This window comes from Oryctolagus cuniculus, chromosome 11, assembly GCF_051225735.1.
Source record: "Oryctolagus cuniculus isolate XC-2025 breed Fujian yellow rabbit chromosome 11, ASM5122573v1, whole genome shotgun sequence".
NCBI classification, from domain to species: Eukaryota; Metazoa; Chordata; class Mammalia; order Lagomorpha; family Leporidae; genus Oryctolagus; species Oryctolagus cuniculus.
Window position 1 is genome coordinate 32,651,942 of NC_142877.1, and position 18,557 is coordinate 32,670,498.

The 18,557-nt window shown below is 37.2% G+C and overlaps 1 protein-coding gene across 2 annotated transcripts in view; it reads right to left on the reverse strand.

The window, feature by feature from the left end:
• Window positions 1-11,557: 11,557 nt before the first annotated feature.
• The window catches only part of HAO1 (hydroxyacid oxidase 1), a 60,577-nt gene continuing 53,577 nt past the window's right edge, over window positions 11,558-18,557 (reverse strand). For both annotated transcript variants that reach the window (XM_089307269.1, XM_089307270.1), the window contains exons 6-8: window positions 14,306-14,464; window positions 14,122-14,191; window positions 11,558-12,231 (exon numbers count right to left, since the gene is read on the reverse strand). In XM_089307269.1, coding sequence (XP_089163395.1) covers window positions 12,161-12,231; window positions 14,122-14,191; window positions 14,306-14,464 — 300 coding nt within the window. In that variant the 3' untranslated portion in view covers window positions 11,558-12,160. The remainder of the gene's footprint in view (window positions 12,232-14,121; window positions 14,192-14,305; window positions 14,465-18,557) is intronic.

Below are 18,557 nucleotides of genomic sequence, written 5' to 3' on the forward strand. Positions count from 1 at the left end.
CCCAGTTGCTCCTCTTGCAGTCCAGCTCTCTGCTGTGGCCCAGGAGTGCAGTAGAGGATGGCCCAAGTACTTGGGCCCTGCACCCGCATGGGAGACCAGGAAAAGCACCTGGCTCCTGGCTTCGGATCAGCGTGGTGCGCCCGTCACAGCAGCCATTTGGGGGGTGAACCAACGGAAAAGGAAGACCTTTCTCTCTGTCTCTCTCTCTTACTGTCCACTCTGCCTGTCAAAAAATAAATAAATAATAAGCATCAATAAAACAAGCAAGTGTAATGTTTAATATTATCCATTGTATCTTGCTCATTAGTGTGTTTTACTCAAAACATTTCATCTTTCCCTTGTCTTGTGTTTACATTATGAGTTAATTGGGTAATTATAGAACATGAGGAACATTTACAAGGAGTGTTAGAATGAATGCCACACTTGGAAAAATCTTGATGTGAATATTGTGAATTTTGGATCACAATTGTAGATTGAGATGTCTTATATAATCACTGCTCTGTATGTTTTCTACACTGAGCCAGCTAACCCATATCTGGCAGTGGAAATAAGTGTCTAAACCACCAAACTGTAGAGATGAAGAGCAGGATCTCAGGTGTTTACACAAGGAGCAGATTCCAGCCTGGCAAGGAACATAATTGGAAAAGATACTCATGGCTGAATTTCTGTCTCTCCCTCCTGGAGAACAGTCTTGCCAAGTCCAGAAGAGGAGCCAAAGGCAAGTGCTCAACTGTATTCCCCCTGGCTGCAGGCTTCATCAGAACAAGACCTGAAGGAGAGCTATTGGAGAGAGTCAAAGGTAATGACCTTCTGCAGGAAAACTAGACAGTAGACAGGAATGATGGATTGTCACACATGCCCAGAGACCTTTGAGAGGCCAGCTGGTGTTAGTGTAGGTAGGAAAACATTTCCTCTCTGTCTATTCTTTGCCCCATACTGAGCATTCTGACCTGGAAAGAGCAGACAGCAAAATTAGTTGTTGATCTTTCCCAGTGAAATTCACTTTTTTCCAAATCACATCAGATCACAATGTCAAAAAGTATTCCAATTAGAATTTGCTATTAAATATTGTGCTTTTACATTTTCTTACTAGCATACTTTACAGTATTTGCTATATTTGATTCTAAGAATAGAATGCCAAAGTTAGTCTTTAAAAGGACTTCTATCTCTGACAAGATTTCATCAATTCATTTAGGAAATATTTATTGAACAACTACATTGTTTTCATGCAAAGTTCTGGGAAAACAGCACTCAGAAGACAACCAGATCATCTCCCTTCACGGACATGATAAAACAACTTATGACACTATTTCTTCATAATTTTATAATATTAATGTACTGTTCTTAGGATAACATTAAGTTTACCATATATCTACTTTTCAGCATGTAAGAAGGTAAAGATCAACACATGTTAACCACAAGATATGCTACATTCTACACATATGACTTGAAGTCCAGGTATCTTAACCATATGCTTTCTTTCCCTGAATATATTCAGTGCGGTCAGAACTCAATCAATGCCTTATACATAGAACACAGTTGTGGGCCACTCTTTCTATCATTTTGGACACTGCACTGTTAAGATAGTAAAGAATTAATAAGTACATTAGTAATCACTGAGTTCTGTCTTCCATAAAACCAATGTTGTAAGGTCCAAAGAGCAGGGCCAAAACCAATGTGTCCTAGCAGAAAAGGCTCTCTGTCAGGAGTCCAAAGGACTGAAGTTGAAATTCCAGTACTCATCACAGCATAACCTTGATGCTCAGAGTTATCTGTTGACATCTAGGCAACCTACAGAAAATTACAGGTCATGTCCAAAATGTTACATCTCTTATCCTTTCTTCTCACCCTCATATGAAACAAAAAAATTTTTTTAAGCCCATGAGAGTATTTCAGGCATGGAAAGCCAAGACACTCTGGGGGAAAAAAACAAAACAAAACAAAAAAAAAAACAAAAAAAAAAAACTAAATGAAAGATCTCCGCAAGTGAGATCCCAATGGAAAAAACTAAATGAAAGATCTCTGCAAGTGAGATCCCAATGGAAAGAACAGGTCATCAAAGAAGGAGGTACCTTTCTCTGAAGGGAGGAGAGAACTTCCACTTTGACCATGGCCTTGTCTAAATATGATCAGAGTCAGTGAACTCAGGGGGCTTCCATAGCCTTGGCAGCTCATGACAAGAGCCGAGGGTGATTACTGAGGCCATAAACAAGAGTGTCAATTTGTTAAGTCAACAACAGGAGTCACTGTGCACTTACTCCTCATGTAGGATCTCTGTCCTTAGTGTGCTGTACATTGAGATTTAATGCTATAACTAGTACTCAAACAGTATTTTTCACTTTATGTTTCTGTGTGGGAGCAAACTGTTGAAATCTTTACTTAATGTATGCTAAACTGATCTTCTGTATATAAAGAGAATTGAAAATGAATCTTGATGTGAATGGAAGGGGAGAGGGAGTGGGAAAGGGGAGGGTTGTGGGTGGGAGGGACGTTGTGGGGGGGAAGCCATTGTAATCCATAAGCTGTACTTTGGAAATTTATATTCATTAAATAAAAGTTAAAAATAAAAAGTAAAAAAATTGCATTCTTCCATGAACAAACATAAATAAAATAAATGATATATTGTTTTTAATTGGTATATGGTTAAATAACAGCTGATGCCAAACATAATTATTCATTTTACTTAACTGTTTCAATAATGTAGACAGGACTCAAATATTAGCATTTTCTGATAGACACTAATATTTTTTAGTTTCCCAGTCTTTAGTTTGATTGAAGCTAAAATACAAATGAATCTAGACTGGGAAATTGTGTTTAATCATATTGGGTAGGGTAAACGACTGAGAATCGCAGATTTATGCTTTATTCCTGAAAAAGAATCAAAAAGTCAGAAGGATCAGGATCGTGAGTACATAAAATACATTGAAATTGATATAAACAGCTAGATTCTCACACGATGTCATTGTCACTGCAATTGCATCATCTCACACCATCTATTAGAGGACCATGTGAACTTTCAACATCAGGAAGACTGAATAAGCAATAGGAAATTGAATATTCACTAACAATATTAGAGACCAAATAATAACAATTAATTCACCACCACATGTCATTTTAAATTAATATGTTAAATACATGTTGTTATTTTACTCATCTGGAGCCTCAAAGAATGTAGGAAGTAGGAGAGATAACAGAGAGGATGTTTAAGGGCATGAGAGTCTCATTCTAATCCTCTGGGACAGGGACATTTCGAATGGGGAGATAGTTTGGATAATAACCTCCCTTGCCCTTTTGACCACTCTGTTCCTGAGAAAGCCCCAACAACTAACTGTGCAGAGTGCCTGGCTTCCAAAGACCTTTCTTTCTATGTTTATTTGCTTGCACTTGCATCATTTTCTCCATCATTTGACTGCCCAATAAAGGATGGATAAGAGATGGCAAAAGACTTAAAGGCCAATCAAAGCTTTCTGGATAAATTGTTAACAGACCCAAAATAAGATCAGCCAAGAAATATTTAGCTAAAATAAGGTTTTTGGGGAAATCTGTGGATTTCATTTAGATTGTGTTTACATGACAACAAAGCATCTGGTCAATCTAGTGGAAAATAGGAAAACTGTTTATGCAGTTGCATAGACAAAACCTCCAGCTGATACAGTGATTGTCTTTGCAAAATTATGATTCTGGCTTTTGTGTACACTACCCTGTTCATAATCATGAATATTTAATAATTGTATAAATTAAAAATATATGTTTTATTTTGTGATAGACTAACAATTACCCAGTGCCTGAATTTTCAAATGTTCCTTTGCCACGTGTTGTTTTTTCATAGATATATATGTGGTTGGAAACAATGAATTTTAACTTTATTCACTCAAAGACTGAAAAACTTTCTAAAAGGCTTCTCCCTTACTACTGTTTTAGTTCATTAAGAAATACTATTTAGAACAAGAACACTCACACCAAGATACATATTATTATAAAATGTAATGATTCAGAAATTCTCAAAAACATTGATAGGTATTGCTCTTTTACACCAGATAGTATAGTGATAATATTAACTAATATAGAAACCAAAATTTGAATCAAACTATGCTTTTCTTTAGTGGAAAGCTATTGTGTACTATTATTCAGAAATATTCAAAAAATTTGAGATGTTTACTCATTAATACTAAAATAAGATAACATCATATCAACAAATGAAGGAAAATTATAACTAAAAATTTCCTTAGAGTAAACCCTTATTGGTGTCAGTTTGCTACCTAGCATATAGTTTTGTCCACTCTACTGGATATATTACACTATGTCTAACAAGCTCTGTTAATTACTTTCAGATTTCAAGAAAGAAGTCATAACCCTGCATACCATATATTTTCATTACTATTATTTATACAATGGCTTAACATATATTATTCCTTGCAATTTGAAAAGGCACAATTTTTATTATCACATCCTGTTCATTAACAGTATCACTATCCCACTTAAGATTAAATCTCACATTCAAGATTATTTTCTCAAAATGATGTGTTCACTCAATGCCTGGGATGGACCATAAACTCACACTTCACAGAAAAGTCTTCAGAGATTCCCAGCAAACCATCATTTTAAAAGATTAACAAGAAAAACAAAAAAAAATCACAGTTTCTTTTTAACTAATTTAAGACATTATTACATTTACCATTGCAATTTATGTTCCTCTTATACAGCACAACTTATAAATTATATTATAATGATTATTATAATGTATATGCTTACCATACAGATAAGAGTATGAGAGAATATCAAAAAGTTTGTGGATAATAGAATTATTAGATAAACTTATTTTGGTACCAAACATTTTTAAAATCAACGTATACAAGCAATCTTCAAAAAGTTCATAAAATTTATATTATGAAAAAACTATGCATGAATTGCAAAACTGTTTGCACCAAAATGAACATTTTTTCCCATGAACTCTCAAGTATTCTCATACTACAACATTTTATTTTTTTACATCTGTCAGTTGCATCAAGAAGATTTTGTGATGCCCAGAGTAGCCACAGAGCAGGGTTGATCACTTTACACTAGTCTTTTGAGTCTGTTATATGAGATTTCTTTGGTGTCCAAGGTAGTTCTCAATATCTACACCTGTTCTATTCAATATGTACACATGAACTGCATGTTTCTAAAATTTAAATTATTTAAAATTAAACAAAATGAAGCATGTCAAATGCCCAGTAAGCAACTAATGGCTGCTGCATTGCACAGCACAGATATACATTTTCTTTTTTTTTTTTTTTTTTTTATTTTTTTATTTTTTGACAGGCAGAGTGGACAGTGAGAGAGAGAGACAGAGAGAAAGGTCTTCCTTTGCCATTGGTTCACCCTCCAATGGCCGCCGCGGCCGGCGCGCTGCGGCCGGCACACCGCGCTGATCCGATGGCAGGAACCAGGAGCCAGGTGCTTTTCCTGGTCTCCCATGGGGTGCAGGGCCCAAGCACCTGGGCCATCCTCCACTGCACTCCCGGGCCACAGCAGAGAGCTGGCCTGGAAGAGGGGCAACCGGGACAGAATCCGGCGCCCCAACCGGGACTAGAACCCCGTGTGCCGGCGCCGCTAGGCGGAGGATTAGCCTAGTGAGCCGCGGCGCCGGCTCAGATATACATTTTCATCATTAGCAAACATTCATGGGTAGCTCTGGTCTACATAATAAAAGTCTCTAATTTGTTACTATAGGACAACTCCCTAATAGTTTATGATAACCACTTAATGCTGGTGAAACACTATTGGTAAGGGTAACTTAGATACATGAAGTGCAGGGTGGGCATTTAGAGAAGAGGTTAAGAAACCACTTGGGGATGTTCATATCCCACATCAGAGTTCAAGTCCCAGCTCCACTCCCAGTTCTAGCTTCTTGCCAATGGATATCCAGGAAGGCAGCAGGTGATGACTTAAAAACTTGGGTACCTTCAGTTCACATGGGAGATCCGGATTGAATTCCAGGATCCTAGTTTTAGCCTGGCCCACTCCCAGATGTTCTGAGTGAACTAAGAGATGGGAAATTCTCTTCCTTTCTCTCTCTCTTCCTCCATCCCTCCTTCCCTTTCTAATTAAATAAGAAAATATTGTATATTTAAATTTAAAATAAAATACAATAGGCTAGGCATGGTCATGTTTTAAAATTGTGAGTCATATGACATTTGGCATTATCTTAGATAAAGTTGTTAAAATTTAGAGATAGGGAAATGCTATTTTAGACGTCAGTTTTGTAGGTGAAGAAAAGATTAAGCCAACATCAAGGGGGGAACTATAGGCTGGTCTTAATTTCTCACATCAAATTCAATGCCAGAAGGTAATCTAAAGGTTTCCAAAAAGAGTTACCCCCAAAATATTATACTTACCCATGGTGTTATTCAAATATAAGTGTCACTCAGTTTTTTAAACATGCAAAATGCAAAGAATAAGACTATTTTGGTCCATGAAATTCAGAGAAGCACAAATTGAATCAAAGGTAAGAACTTGAGAATCAAGAAGCTATAATGATAACACAACACTATTTAAATGAAAACTAACACTATACCGTTTTAGAAATTATTGGTACTTTTTTTACTTTGACAATATAAAATAATAATATGTGAACAAAATGAGAAGAGGTTGGGGAATGGAAAGTATAAGAGGTCAGTTACTTCATATTTTATAGCAATGAGTCAAATTATACCATCTAAAATTTACATGTGGTAGGCCATAAATCAAAAAGTGTCCCAAACTCTTAAGTTTTTATAAATTTCAAAATCCACTGAGCATAAACTTTTCAGTTGTAACATCTCTTTTAGAAAAAACATAATCACTTTAATTTCATTTTTCTTATTATATTCATATAAAAATAATTCAGTATTTTACTTAAATGCCACATTTATTATGCAGCATTATTTCAGTAAAGCCAATTCTGTTTACCCAAACATTCTTTATTTTATCTATTTGCAATGTCTAAGATAATATTCTCTTAAAATAAACCCTGTGGGAATATCCATGCGTTTTTATCTTTACTCTGTTGAATTGCTTGAAATCTTTAATTATTTTTACAAGAATTAATTTTTTCTAGGTAAATACTATAAAATAAAATACATATTGGAACCAGTTAATGTCTCCTGATAGTAATCCTTGTTAATAAGATTTTCCTTGGAAGGTTGACTTACACTCACGATGTAGTCTCACATATTTTACCACACAATGTTCATAATGGCTCAGTGAGGTAGGTATATGCTACTGTCTTCATTCCACATCCAAGAGTCTGAGGGTTCTAGGGTTAAAAAAATGATTCACAGGGCTAGTCACTCAGATCTTGAAGGTCCTAGCCCAGGGCTTTCAATCAGAATAACCTTGACCTTCACATAGTGAGGTCTTTAAGGAAGCTCTGACTTGTATTGTAGAGCATTTTACCAGAAATGATTTTATCAGTAAGAAGATTCTACTGTTAAAAACAGACTTAGGAGTTTGACCATCATGGAACACAAATCAGCTTTAAATATAAATGATCTAACCAGGAAAGACAGGTAGGAACCTAAGCCAGGCTCTTTTCCTCATGGAGGCTGAATCAAAGAAACAAAATCAAACATATTGCTCACTTGAATTCCAGCCCTTGTTTTGGCATGATTCAGGGTCACGTAACTCTTGGTTTTTAGAATACCCTGGAAAGTTTTCTGTTATGGCTGTGCTTTTTATCCAAGTTCAGGAAAATATCTGTGGAGAAGCTCACAGGTAACTGGATTATTAAAAGTATCTTTTTTTATTGCCCCCAATGAACTATGGACAACCATATTAGGGAGGAAAGTAGATACCTATTGCTCAAGTTAGATTTGGGTAAGGACAGGAAATTGCATCTTTTAAAACAGATAAGATTTCCCATCGCATAAACATATAATAACAGCCTCCTATCATTTGGGCTAACATTTATACTACCTAAAATAAACTTTCACCCTGATGTCGTTCTGTAATTGGCATATGACAGAGTGTACACTGAAGCAAATGTAAGCTCAGAAATCATCCTCTGCCTTTATGTTATAAGAAATCTTCAGACTTTCCTAAACAGACAAACTTTATTTTGTTGCTATGCAACGGACATGCAACACAATCCATCAGGCAGTAAATAAATTATGAATTTTACAATGAAGAAAAAAGGCTTTTCTCCCTGTTTGAGAACAAGCCACAACTTCCTTTCATGCTATCCTAATCCACCACAGCCCTCTAAAGCTGTTTCACAAACACCAATGTTTTGGCAAGATAAACAAGCAAATGAATAACACAGCAATGACACAGATGCAGTTTGCAAACTGCACGCTAAGAAGCATCAATACCATTTAATTTATTCCTACAGGCCTGGGAACCTGGGCTCCTCAAGCCTCATGGGGAGAAGGAAGTTTATTTCACACCCACATTCTTCTATAATACAAGCAAGCTTAAACAAAGGAGATTCTGACAATGTTTGTGAAAGGCAACCATCACTGCCACAGGTCTACAGAGTGCTTCTACGTAAGGGCCTAAGAGCAGTTCCAGCCTTGAGGAAAACATCTGCAAGGACAAGATGGTACAGGGGCTGAGAACTTGCGGCTCATGGGCCATATCCATGTTGAACATGACCACACTCGATGTTCAAAATGTCAAATATTTGCCAACATTGAAGATTTCTAAATAAAAATCTAGATGTCTATCTTTTCTTGAAAAATCATAAAGGAATATGGAAATTATTTTTTCATAAAAACCGATTATTTTCTGCTTCCAGCAAAATAATTAGAAATAGCCCAAAAATGCAAGCAATAGCAGAAGGGATAGATACACTATGATATATTCCTATAATGGATCACTACAGAGCTACTGATATGCTCAATAACATGAGGGCTTTCACATATGTTGAATAAACGAAACCAAACACTAAGGCACATACTATAAAGTTTCATCTATACAAAGTTCACATCAGTCAAACCCAATTCCTGGCAACTGAAGTCAGCATAGGTTTACTTGTGGTGGAAAATGATGGAAATTTTCTGTATATTGATCTCAGTGGTGGTCACATAGTGTATATGTATAATTTATCCACACTTAGATTTGAGAGCTTTATACGCCCAACTTATGCAATTTATATTATAAAAAAAAATAAAATTTGACAAACTGCATCAAATAGCTAAGGAGCAGCCAGCATTTTTTGGTGGAACATGGCCTCTACCTCTAACTTATACCCAGCACCTGGTTCCATCTGCTGGTTGAGTCAGAATCTATAGGTGCATGACCCAACAGTCTGTTCTACCAAGCCTAACAGGTGATTCTGACACACACTAAAGCCTGACAAACTTTGCTGTTGTGTATACATTAAATAACATGCTAGAAAAGCAGACAGCCTGTATTAAACCATCCATTTCTTAATATTCTCTTCTATAATGTATTTTAAGAAACTTTGCAACAGAAAAGAATTTGGCTGCCACAATGAATTTTTATAAAATATGAAATAACAAAACTCCATGAAAGAGATATACAACCAATACATCCCATTTTTGTTTCAACTATCAGATTCCTTTAGTTTTAATCTTGTTACAGCTGGATCCTAGTCACTCTTACAAAAAGAAGAAGGAAGAGGAGGAGGAGGAAGAGGAGGAGAAAGGAGAGGGGGAGGAGAAAAAGAGGAAGGGGGAGGGGAGAAGGAGGGAGGGGGAGAATAGGAGGAGGAGAGGGAGGGGGAGATGGAGGGAGGGAGAGGAGGGGGAGAAGGAGAAGAAGAAGAAATATTTACATTGTTGATTATGGAAAATTATCAGATATAAAGCATTCAGATATATTCCAACTCTAAAGAAATAAGTTGAAATCTACATTCAGCAAGGCAGTATGGCTGTGGGATCATAAAATAATAATGAGAAATTAACAAAGTGATTTCAGCAATTCACATTCTCACTATGACTTGCATAAAACATCATTTGCAAACTTCCATTTTCTAGGAGGTTATCACTATTTTAGCAAGCCAACAACCAAACACATACCATGCATTATTTAGCCAAAATAAACTTTTTTAAGTTCCCAGACCAAGTTGCTCAATTCAGGTCTCCCATATGGGTGACAGAGACCCAATTACTTGAGCACCCCTTGAGCCTCCCAGGGTGCATATTAGCAGGGAGCAGGAGTCAGAGGCAGAGCCTGGACTCAAACTCAGACATTTTAATATGGGATGTAAACATTCCAAGCAGTGTTTTACCTGCTGTGCAAAATGCCCACCCCCAAAACCCAAAATAGACATTCTGTGCCAGCAGCTAATGCATTTCTGAATCAGTTGAGGGAATCAAGGAGGAGTTATATATATTGATTAATGTTCATTGGAAAAATATTTTATATGACAATAATACACCTTCTTTGCATTTGACTAAAAAGAGGTAACTCTTTTCATCAGTTTAGGTGTTTTTTTATTTATCATTCTTATGTATAATTTATGAAAGAAAATCTATGTTTGTACTCAAGTTAGTGTTTAGAAATGTCCTGGCATTGAGGGAGACAAAAAGCATAAAAATAATGAAACAAAACTAATAATAAAGATAACTAAAAATGAATCTTAATGAAGAATGGGATGGGAGAGGGAGTAGGAGATGGGATGGTTTGCAGGTGGGAGGGTGGCTATAGGGATAAAACCACTATAATCCAAAAATTGTACTTTCAAAATTTATATTTATTAAATAAAAGTTTTTAAAAAATAAAAATCATTTTACAAAAGCAAAAGCAAGCACTTTATAATAACAATAGTTAAGGGAGTTATTACGTCAAATGTTTCATTTGATAACTCACCATGGTTGAGCAACCAGAGTGGTAAGAAATCGGCTACAAGAATCACTTTGGCTACAGTACACCTCTGATGTATCCAGTGCTTGACTTTAGGAATAGATCTAGAAGCTGATGAACAGGGCTTCGTGGGCATGTCACAAGTGCAGGAGGCAGACGTCGATATTTAGATGGGGTTCCCATGCTTGAGGCTTGATGATCTGTGGTTGTGGACTTAAAATTATTTATCTGCGAATTTGTGTTTTGGAAATGTAGTTCCATGAGACAACTTAGTTCTGGGGGCTTGGAGCCTATGTTACCCATTGTGCCTTCTCCTGTCACCTCGTGTCCCAGCATGGGGTCTTGTCTGCTGGCTCACACCGGCTGCAGTGTTCAGTACCTTCCATCCTCCACATGAGCACAGAAAGGGAGAAGGAAAGTTTCAAGGCAGGATCCCCAGCACCTGAAAGGGCAAACTCTGGGCCCATGGGTGTGTCCACGACCCGGAGGAATCACATTAAATGGCAAACAAAACACAGAAAAGCTGTGGAAGAAACGGAGAAAAGCTTTTCTTTTTTTTTTCTTGTTTTTTGAACAAGAGGCCCTTGTGGTCCTCACAAATAATTTATCTGGCTCTGTATGTGACTGTAAGTGGGAAAGAAGCACAAGAATAAAGAAGAAAGGCTACAAGGTATAGGAGAATTAAAAAGGTATATTCAAGGGGAATAGAGGGCAATTCAGGTTCGGAAATTAAAATGGTTGAATCCATATGCTACAAACAGGACAGATGTATTCTTTTTTCAAAATGCTTTATTTCTTTCAGATACTAAACATGTGATTGGAGGCTACATTGAAAGGAGTAGCATCGCTCAAGGTGTTAAAAAGGTATCTAGAAAATCACAAATTACTACCACCCATGCCAATTCTATCTAAAATTCCTATATTTGTAGGCATTTCTAACATTTTGAGCCCGAGCTGCAATTAAAGAATCACTGTTTTAAGTTTGTCTAAACACAATGCAGGTAACAAACAGTGAAATCATTATCTTTACCTAAGTGTTCACTACTTCTAATTTTACCAAAGAATATCTTTTGTTTTCCAGCGCCTCAGCCTGCCAGAGGATGACGTTGTCTAAACACATTTTCAATGTTTTCTTTTTAACAGTTAATATATTTCCAGGATGCAAATCCATTTCTTTCTAAAAGGTTCCTAGGACACCCATTGAATAGTCAAAAGCAATGAACTAAAAGGGATTGCTATTTTGTTGGAGAAGAACGACACCCTTTGTATCGAAGTGGGGAATTACAGACTGTGGTCACCGTCTGCACAGTGTGTCTTTGTCAAGTAATACACGCTGAAAAAAAGAATACAGATGGGAAAATATTGTGCAGTGTCAGATCTTGGAAACAGCCAAAGGATTTTTCCTCACCAATGTCTTGTCAATGACTTGCACATTCTGGCACCCTGAAAAAATAATGCATACATTTAATATGAAATGAATGCAATAATAATCAGGCAGGTAATCGTTTTCCCAAGGAATGTAAAACTTGACAAATGTAAGGTTTATGATTCAAGGTAGGCTTGCCAAATCTTATGTGGCATGAGACCATTTTTATTACCTAAACAGTCCTTAACACAAAATGACTGGCACATATTTTTATTAACACAAAGAGTATATTCTTTCTGCCACATTTAATAGAGAGCCAGTGACTGAAAGCTCTCTTTTAGGATATGTCTGTAGCCAATTAAAATGCATTGGGAGGATTCACAGAATGGCATTCTTCTCAACGAAGCTCTGCCTGCACATGCTCTGCACAGTACTAAGTAGACCATTTATCTCAGGAGTTCCATCGATGTGGATCATCTCCATCATGTAGATCTCAGAAAATCAACCCTCTCTACCTTCACAAATGGAATGGTTGATAATTAACTCAAGGCCACTCTTCGCATCTAGAGGTTTATTCTGAGTCACATTCAAAAATAGTCACTAGTAACCGTGACATTCATTCTTTCAACAAATATTTACTGTTTACGTGGCAGATACTGCTCTAGACTCTGGAAATGCTGCCATGAAGATAACAAAGATCCCTGCCATATGTTTTTTTTCCATTCTAGACTGGAAGGTGAGATTATGTAGTGCTTACAATTTTAAAAATAAATTATATGACAGATGATATGTAAAGGATGACAGGTGCTATGGAAAAACAGTAACAAAACATGGATGTAAAAAGCAGTTGAATGGATGAGTAGAGGATGGATTGCTATTCTAAACAGCGTAGTCATTATGAACCATTTTGAGAAAGTGCAATTTACATGAACTTTTGAAGGGCATGAAGAAGTTATTCATGCAGAAGTCTGGGGGGAAGAGCATCCACACAGAGGGAACGGCCAATTCAAAAGCTTAAGGCTCAAACACAGCTGACACAGTCAAGCAACATCAGAATGGAAAATGTGACCAGGTAGAATAAGAAAGGGTGACAGTAGTAGGAGTAGTGGTTAGAAAGGTAACAGCGGTCAAACCGCATAAGGCCTCGGGAACCATTTTAAGGGCTTTGTCATTTACTCTGAGTAAACCAAGAGCCATTAGAAGGTTTAGATGGGAAGAGTAACAGAATCTGAACTAATATTTAAAGGAGTATTCTGGTTGTCATTGTCAGAATAGAGAGAGGAAGTAAGCAAGGACGGGGAGGAAGATCCTCAGTATTCAATGGAAGAGAAATGATGATGGCAAGTGATTGCAGTTTCTGAGATAAGGGGAGATGAGTACAGCCAGTGTGGTGGGAGTGCAGCTAGTAAGTGGTGTCAGGTTCTGACTGTAGTTTGAAGAAAGAATTCCTGTGAAAGTGAGGGTCTAAGAGGAAAAGGAGAGTCAAAAACAACTCAAGATTTTTGTCTGAGCAATGAGACCAAGGTATTAACAAGAACTGAAATTGGAGAGCGTGCAGATGGAGCAGATTTAACAGAGAAAGTCAAGAGCTTTGTTTTAGACAGGTTGTTGTTTCAGTTGTCACTTAGACATCCAAGTAGAGGCGTTGACTAGCTAGTTACATTTATGTGCTTTAAGATGAGAAAGTAAATGATGTAGCATCCTCCATTAATGTACTTACAGTCACCAAAATATTCCTAATAAGGTTGTCAAAGGTAGAAGCTAAATGACTTCTATAGACAATGCACACTATATAATGCCTCAGTTCAAAGAGTGCTCAGCACTGGAACTATAAATATGAAGTCAATAGCAAATTTAGTATGCCCCGAATCAATCCATCTTCTTGTCCTCAGTGCTTTCTCTTCACCAAGCCTGGCTTTAAGACCACAGATGAAAAGAGGCTTCTATGTTAGAAGGATGAGTCTTACCACTCAGAGCCATAGCCAACCGGAATTCTTCCCTTAGTATCTCAAGGACATCTTGGACACCTTGCTCCCCCTAGGCAAGTGAAAAGGGAAGAACTACTGGGTAAGCCAATATCACTAATTTCATGCATTTACTTCACTGCTGAATCATCCTGTATGTGTGTGTATCTATATATATTCCAATTACCTGGAAAGCCAATCCCCATATGATTGGTCTCCCCACAAACACAGCCTTGGCACCCAGGGCCAGAGCTTTCAGAACATCAGTGCCTTTTCTCACACCTCCATCCAGGAAGACTTCCACCTTCCCTTCCACAGCCTCCACAATTTCTGGCAAAACATCAATCTGTGGAGAGAAGAGGTCAGTGAGCTAACACTGGATTGTTGCTGGATTGTTACTCAGCTGCCTCCAAAGACCATTGATTCACTCAACCAGGGCTTATAGTACAAGAAGATAAGCAAATTTGGGGTTTCCATAAAATCACTTCTTCATGGAAGAAAAAAGGAGCAAATTATTAAAAATGTAATAACTAAACTTGGAATCAAGTATTTTATTTTCTTTGAAAGTCAAATGTTGTGTTTTTTTTTCTGATAGTCAAATGCAAAGGTCACAATCAAAAATATTATGAACATTATTTTGAAATACATGGTCTTTTATAAAATCTTGTAAAATATGTGAAAGTAAATGAACTATCTTGGTATAAAATATTCTTAACATTATTTACTCGTGTCAAACCAATTGTTGCAATTCATACTTAGTTGATAATATAAACAATGGGGTATTAAAAATGTGAATACAGGGGCTGGCACTGTGGCACAGTGGGTTAAAGCCCTGGCCTAAGTGCTGGCATCCCACATGGGTGCCAGTTCTAGTCCCGGCTGCTCCTCTTCCAATCCAGCTCTCTGCTATGGCCTGGGAAAGCAGTAGAAGATGACCCAAGTCCTTGGGCCCCTGCACCCAGGTGGGAGACCGGGAAGAAGCTCCTGGCTTCTGGCTTCAGATCAGCACAGCTCTGGCCATTGCGGCCATCTAGGGAGTGAATGGATGGAAGACCTCTCTCTCTGTCTCTACGTCTCTCTCTAACTCTGTCTTTCAAATAAATAATATAAATCTTAAAAAAATGTAAATACAGCTAATAATGAAATAACTGATTTCCTGATCCAATATATTTTGTATTCAGTCATATGTTAGAGAACTCTGAGAAATACTTGTCTTGCTTTTGAAGGAATATGACTGCATGTATCTTAAAAGTCTTATAAAAAAAAAAGTTCTTGACAGGACTTCAAAGTGGTGGGCTTAGGTAGGCACAAGAGAATCCAATATCAAAATAGAGGTTGATCTTCACTGTTCTTGATTCTTCACACCTCTTTGATTCTACTCCCTTTCCAAGGCAGCTTCACAGTTTTCCCATTAAAAGAACTAGAATGCATTTGCCTACTCCTTGATTTGGCCTTAGATGTGCCAATAACATGTGAGCAGGGATTACAGAGGGCCGTTTCTGGGATAAGGCTTTAGAAACTTTATATATTTCTACTTATCTTTGCTATCTTTGGCATTTCCCATGAGCAGAGCATCCCACAGATAAGGATTCCCCTCAGATTGTGCCGTAGGATAAATATCCAGGAAGCAATGTCCAGCTAGATTTGCAACTTGTAGCTCAGTCACCTAACTAGTACCAACCCTTGAAAAGTAGACTCCTGTTGACATAATGTGTGAAGAGAAAATAAGACAGTTGATTTTGATCACTGAGTTTGGGATTTTTGTTTTCTAGCATCATGTGACAGTAGCTAATACAATTGGTTAACATTACACAAATCTTTGCATTTGAGAATAGAAATGATTGTTTTAGGCCAAAATCCATAGAAATTATCCAAAATCAGCCCTAAATGTTTAAATCTAAAACTAGGTACATGCCTCATTAAAATGCATTCTATAGAAGCTACCATATGGTCAAGTGCAGTTTTTCCAGGAATAATTGTACTGAAGTAACTCAAAAGCTTTCCCACTTCTCTAAAATTTTAGAGGTCAAACTTAAACTGAATTTTATGTAAAAGGCTGAAAACCAAACACAGCCACAGATTTAGAGGAAGTGAAGGCAAGACTTGGCATGTGGCCCCTAAATGTTTGGCAGGTGATATGATTTTCCTCTTTTCCTTTTGGCTTCTCTGCCTTGCCAAACATGCTTTGGATCCATTTACATATGTCCCTTTACCTATACATAGTCCTTCTTTTACATTCAGGCAAGTTACATCAACATATAAATGCTACAATTTCCAAGCGATGAGGCAAACCATAATTAAGCATATTTCCCTATTTGAAACCAGAACCAAAGAAAAATATTAGCTAGCTTGGGTTCAATACAATTTTCAAAGTAAGAAATCAAGCAGGTTGAGGTTATTTCCAAAACCTAATCTGGCCTAAAGGTAGACTAATAAGGATACTTAAAATGTGAATCTTGGATTTTAAACAGCCCAGATTGGCTTTTCATGGGTCTCTGAATGAGAATGTTCTATCCATTGAACACTCTAGCCGCCTCTATTCTTTCAATAGTTGCAGTTTTATGAAATGTGCATTACAGAAAATAATACTGGACAGAACACACCAAAGAAACCCATGGTATGGATGCTACACATCTCCGAGAACATTCATTTTAGCTGTTCTTTCCTTACCACTTCTTTAGACAACCAAGTGTGGGATTAACTCCACTAGAGTTAATCTCTAGGAAAATAAGGTAGGATCCATATCTACTGTTGTTCGCTCATCCTTCTCTTCACTGATTTGCCAAGCACGTGGTTGAGAACTATGAAAGTATCTCATAGCACACAGGGATCTGACTCACAAAGACAATCTTCTTTCCTATTCCTGTTCAAGTCACATTCTTCACTGCTCATTGTTCCCCAAATCTTCTCATCTTTTCCCCTCTCTTTTGAGCCTACTGCTATTTCCTTGGTTTCTGACATTTCAGATATAAAACCCTTTGCTCAACCCAAAGCAATTGAACATAAAGAAATTCAGATAGAACCACAGCTGCTTTAATTAAAATTAGAAGGAATCAGAGCCAAGGCACTGACCGTAAATCCTCCCCTGATGTTCTTCCCCACCCCATCCATCACACTTCCCCAGACAGCCCCGGAAAGTTTCTATGAAACACACTTAGAAAATCATTGGTTCCTAGACATTTAGGTGATTATTTGCAATTGCAAAAGTGGCTGCAATAATTTCCTCTCTACCTTCATTTCCTTGCAACATCTTGGGTGGCAAGAGTTCTGTTTCTGGATCTCTGGAAGCTGAGCTGGCCTCTAATTTGCTTTCACAATAGATTGTGTGAGAGGCCTAGATCTCAAGAGGCTTTGGATGCTTCCAGTTGCTCCCAAGGAGATCTGTGACCTCCTGAGAATAAACCTATCTAACTTCAAATGCTGGATGATGTTAGATGACACAGGGCTGTCCCTGCTGAGACTTCCTGCCCCCACCTATCCTTGAAGGCCCAATGACTGACCTCACACAGATATGAGTGAGCCCACCCAAGGCCAGAATTCCCCTTTCCTCAGCAGATCTCATCTACAAAACTGTGAAATCAGTAAATGGCTATCAATTTTTAGTCAGTAAGTTTCTGAGTGTTCTGCTGCACAGCAAAAGCCAATGATAATCGGCTGTTTCTCAAAGATGGAATTGAATAGACCACTTTTTAAAAGAAAAAAATAAAATCCCTCAGATCTCACAAAACATGCTCAAGGACTCAAGTTGAGAAACACTGCCTTACCAACCCAAATACTTGTTTCAGTTTTGCAGTTGAGAATTTTCTGAAAGAGAAATATATTTTTAAGTGTGAGTAATCTGTGTTCAGTTAGCTTCAAAATAAAAATGCAAAATTGACCAACAAATGCTCTTAGGATTTGAATACTCCAGAGAGTCTGTCTTCAGATCCCAGTTTGAAAAACTCTAGTGCTATGGATTTTCGAAATCAATGTAATTCTATAAGGAGACATCAAAAAATTAATGGAAATGGAGTTAAAAGTAAGCTTATTTTGGTGCAAAAATTTTGAAATCCATGTATATGCGGGGTTTTCAAAAAGTTCATGGAATTGTGTATTATGAAAATATTACAATAGATTTCCAATTTTTTGCACCAAAATAAACTGAGCTTTTAATTCCATTTCCACAAACCTTTCTGAAGTATCTTCATATTAATTTTTTAATTATTTAAAGACCAATCTGTGTCACATTACTAACAGAGGATAAGGGCTTTGAGTTATATATTTTTTTTAATTCCTCTGGATTGTAGCAGGGGCCTGGCAGCCATTCTCATAAGCAATAGATAAAGATGAACTGAACTTTTGTTTTTCTCTTAAAGGCATTTATGTATTTATTTGTATTTATTTGAAAGGCAGAGTGGCACAGAGACAGAGATAGAGACCTTCAATCCACTGGTTCAATC